The 4,851-nt window shown below is 31.4% G+C and overlaps 1 protein-coding gene across 1 annotated transcript in view; it reads left to right on the top strand.

The window, feature by feature from the left end:
• LOC111779282 (ribulose bisphosphate carboxylase/oxygenase activase, chloroplastic) overlaps positions 1-2,900 on the top strand; it is a 9,818-nt gene extending 6,918 nt beyond the window's left edge. Inside the window, exons 7-12 of the mRNA XM_023659398.1 lie at positions 176-230; positions 424-625; positions 860-966; positions 1,463-1,518; positions 1,671-1,763; positions 2,546-2,900. Of these exons, the coding sequence (XP_023515166.1) occupies positions 176-230; positions 424-625; positions 860-966; positions 1,463-1,518; positions 1,671-1,763; positions 2,546-2,653 (621 nt within the window). The 3' untranslated portion in view covers positions 2,654-2,900. The remainder of the gene's footprint in view (positions 1-175; positions 231-423; positions 626-859; positions 967-1,462; positions 1,519-1,670; positions 1,764-2,545) is intronic.
• Positions 2,901-4,851: the final 1,951 nt, after the last annotated feature.

Genomic DNA, 4,851 nt, shown 5'->3' with positions numbered 1-4,851 from the left:
TTTTTTTTTTTTTTTTTTTTTTTTTTTTTTTTTTTTTTTTTTTTTTTTTTTTTTTTTTGTATGGTTGTTTTACTCTTTTGGTAATTCTACTGTCCAACTTTTTCTTCATTATAAATTATTTTCAATGCATTCAGAAATAAATGTATGACTTCGGGGCTTTTCTTTACCATTTCAGGGGAAGTTGAGTTGTTTGATGATCAATGACATTGATGCTGGCATTGGTAGATTTGGTAAGATTATATTTACTTAGACATAAAATTATAAAAAAAAGTGAATAAAAATAACGTTAACGCATCATCTGTTACCTCTTTTAAAGATAATTCAAATTAACATTTGGAGTTAAAATTTATTAGATTATATTATATATTGAAGTATTTATTCAACCATATATAATTAGTATGCTTATATTTTGTTCTTGTCTAGAGAATACACAGGTGACAGTCAATAATCAAATTGTTGCTGGAACTCTGATGAATCTAGCTGACAATCCTAACAGAGTTAGCATTGGACAAGATTGGCGAGAAGCAGATATTACAAACAGAATTCCGATCATTCTTACTGGAAATGATTTTTCAACTATTTATGCTCCCTTAATTCGTGATGGCAGGATGGAAAAATTCTACTGGTATGAAATTAATTGTTTTCAAGATTATTACGTTGTTAACTTCTTAAAGAAGTTATAATATATTGTACTAGTATAAGTTATAATATATATTTAGATCTGTGATCATGTTTGGATCCTAATGTATAAGTTACATTCTATACTTGTGATACTCACCCTCTTGTTTCCTTTTGTTTTTCAAGTCATAAATAGTATTATAGCTAAACCTCCCTCTTCTAAAATGTGATTTGGTAACAGGCAGCCTAACCGCGAAGACATAGTGAATATTGTTCATAGAATGTATGAGAAGGATGGGATATCCAGGGCTCAGGTCATTGACATCGTAAACACGTTTCCTAACCAAGGTAAGAAACCTTTTTTGTGCAATTTTAAAGGTTTCAAATTGGGGTTGATACCACCAACAAGTTTGTGGAAAGCGACTCCTTTTCGCTTAGCGAGGATCAATTATAAATTCCAATAAGTTGAACCTGAAGTAGTATCATGGTCACTCTTGCTCTCTCGTTCTCTCTTTTTGTGTGTATTTTGTGGAGTGCTGGACGATGACCATGAAAATTCTTTATATTCATATAGTCGTATCTTGTAAATTCAATATACTTATGTAGCATTTTTGTTTCATCACAAATGTCAATAGCTGCCAACAATTGTATGTTTCACACAAAAGAGAAAATTTTGGTGTATGATTTGTGGGGAGTGAGGGAGGTTAGAAGGTCTCGGACGATATTTTTCTGTCTCTGCCACTCTAATATCCACAACGTACAGCATTCTTAACTTTCAAAGCAAAGTTGTGAACGTATCATCATTATCTTACATTTAAAAATTGATCCTTTTCTTTTTTCTCAGCTTTGGATTTTTATGGAGCTCTAAGGTCACGGACATATGATACATCCATATCTAAGGTATATAACATTTTCATTGCCATTTGTAAGACCTTGATACTATCAATGTTTCTTATAAATCATTTATTGAATGAAGGTGTTAGGAACCATTCCATCCATTAGAAAAGTTGAATAATTCAATATTTTCACATCGAACTCCCTTTGTGTTTCAGTGGGTTGATGATATTGGAGGAATGGAAAAGCTAGGAGAAAAGCTTCTTAAGAGAAGGAAGAATGAAGAGCTTCCTACATTCACACCACCAGAGGTGATCAATCTATAACATTTCCAAATTCATGCTTATTTGGTTTGTCTATTCTGCTAGTCCTTTAATTGCTTGATGTTGATCAATAGTTACTTAGTCGACTGATCTATCAACAAATGCGTGGGTACTATTAATTCTTTTTTTTTTTTTTTACTTTTATAGATACATAATGTTGATGTATTCACAATGAAAGCACTCTATAGCACGTTAATTTATGAAATTTTTCTTAATTGTCAGTATGATAGAATAAATAATACTTAATATCACATTGAAGCGAAGCTGTGTAGCTCTCTAAAGAAGTCTAGCATGAATATTCACACCATTTTATATCCTCGCTTCACCAATGTGGTCATTATCCATCTTCACTGTACAGTAAGTTTTAATTGTTATAATAAAACGTACGTCTTCTTGTTCGTTCTGAAGATCTGTATGACATTCCAACTATTTATCTCTGAATCGAAAATGACTAGTTGCACATAATTACCTTTTGTCTATGGAATATTTAGGAAGTATATATGTAAATTTGTTCCACAATGGTAATATAATGAATTTTTTCTGTTAGTCTTCTGGAGTATACTGTCTGGATTTGCATAAAGTTAAAAGGAACGAACAGAACAGAACTCACTACTTTAGTTGAAAATTATATATAGTCCTTTTGCTCTTTTCTTTATTATTTAATACAGAATCAGTGAAGTATGTCATTCACTATTTCCATGTCCATCGTCTAGTTACTTGAACTTAAAGTATAGGTAAACATGGAGTGACTTTTGTATTTGGTTGAACAGCAAACAATGGACACCCTTCTTGAAGCAGGCTATTCTTTGGTCAAGGAACAGCAATTTGTCATGGAGACTAAGCTTTCAAAAGAATACATGAAGAACATGGACGACTAGCTAGAAAAGTGAGATAGTGACTTAAATTTTTTTGTGATATCTGTTCACATCGCATTTTTCATTGATTGACAAGCGAATTCATGTATTTTTATTGTCCACGGTATTCGTTACTTAATTCTCTTTTTTTATGAGCACATCTGAACCAAGCATTTATGGTTCACATCGTTAGTCACTGCATAAATATATGTTACATTTATGACTGCGACCTACTTAATTTGTCATGTCAAGAGATCAATTTTGAGTGAAACTTCTTATGGCCACTGTGGTATTCGGCGGGCTCTTTGGATGGTTAGTCTCAAACCTTACCTGCTCTCTGCTCATTATAAGATTTTGATGTCATTTTATTGATATTATTATTAGTTTAAAATATATCCTTCTAACCGACTGTCAAAGTGAATATCATACGTGAAAATAGGGCTACTTTTCCAATTGCTGGACTTAAACATCAAGTGAGTTCAATGCAAGACCGCAGGTAATTTTTACTTTTTTTTTATAGTGTTCAGCTAATAAAATATAGTGGTGGGGCTGTAGATAGATTTGAATTTTTTTTTTTTTAATTTTTATAGTGTTCCGCTAACATAGGAGTGAGACTATAGATAGATCTAAACATTTGATATTTTAGTCGATAGTATATATTTTGAACCACTTTCAGAATGACAGGAGGCAATAGTGCAATACTAGAGTCTGGATAAATCCTATAATAGCAGTAATTCCTGCATTTGAACTTCATAAATAAAAGTTAAGCATGCACTTACTCAAATGTCTTAATATATTGAATCACAGTACAGTTGCGTCGCAATCTAGTCATGATGATGCGAAATTATTAGCATATATATCTATGAATATATACATTAACTAGCGTTCTTTTGTTTTCTATTTAATCATGAAGAAACTGGTTAGATGTTTAGTGCTGAAAGATGCCCATATTGATTGCCCATTGGCTCGGCATTCCCCATGACTAAGAAGGCCACAACCTTCAGTGCCAAGTACGCAGGTCTCTTTTCATTGTGCTTGATAACATGGATGTGCGGCTGCTAATTTGGCGCCTTTAAAATTGTGCTATCATTGTTCAATTCTTCAATAATGACACCATAGAAAATTGAAAACTTTTGTACCAGCGAATTTGGTATCTGATATCTCTTTAGTCTATCCTCATATCTTATTTCACTTAACCGACAATTTTTTTTTTCCTGAAGGTACATTAATTTATGCTACCGATTGGATGTTCATTAGATATTTTAGTAGAAGAACCTATAATATGAAGACTACACAGCAAAGGTACACATCTCCTTTCACTTTTCGCTTATTTAAACTTTTATGGCATAGCTTGTGGAATTTGAATTGATTACCTGATTACCTGATTACCTACTTTTATGGCATACCTATAATATGAAAACTACACAGCAAAGGTACACATCTCAAGCTATACATTTTTTGCCATGTTGGAGTCTTTTTATCCTATGGTCATATGAACTTGGAATTCTAGAACTCACTTTTCAAGATACACACTTTTACGAGTCATTTTATAAGTCTCAACCCCACAAATCAAATACAAAATACACTTAAGTTCTAACCTTTTTTTAAAAAAAAAATTTTATTATTCAACTAGTAGGTTAGTTAGTGTTCGAATTTCAACTTTATGTCTAATTGGTTTCTAAACTTTATAGCGTATCTAATAAATCTTTGAACTTTCAATTTTATGTCAAATAAGTTCTTCAACTTTACTTTTGTATTCAATAAGATCATGAATTTTGTTATTTTGAGTTCAATAGGCGGCTCCTAACCTATTCAAATTTTTTGAAAATTCATGAACCTATTAGACACAAAACTTTTTAGAAATTTATTAGGTAAGTTATTAGGCTCAAACTTAAAAGTTCAAAAATTAAATTGGTAACTTAACCCATTTAAATATAAGTTGCTCAAAGTCAAAATTTAAATATAAGTTGCTCAAAGTCAAAATTTAAAGCTTTAGGCTGATAATTCCATCTTAGGCTTGCTAACTATCTGCCAAAGTTTCCTCATTTCTTAAATGACTAGGCAAAAAAATAAAATAAAGAACATCAAACTTAGGTTTTCCAACCTTAGGCTACAGTTTTTTTTTCTTTTTTTTTTTTTTTTCCTTTTTTCCCCTTCTTATGAATTCATGAATGAATAAGGAATAGGCTTATTAAAATTGCAAGCCAAACATCCTCTTAATT

The sequence above is a fragment of the Cucurbita pepo genome, chromosome LG17 (assembly GCF_002806865.2).
Source record: "Cucurbita pepo subsp. pepo cultivar mu-cu-16 chromosome LG17, ASM280686v2, whole genome shotgun sequence".
Classification (NCBI taxonomy): Eukaryota; Viridiplantae; Streptophyta; class Magnoliopsida; order Cucurbitales; family Cucurbitaceae; genus Cucurbita; species Cucurbita pepo.
The sequence above is the reverse complement of the archived record's forward strand: the minus strand, read 5'-3'. Positions and strand labels throughout refer to the sequence as shown.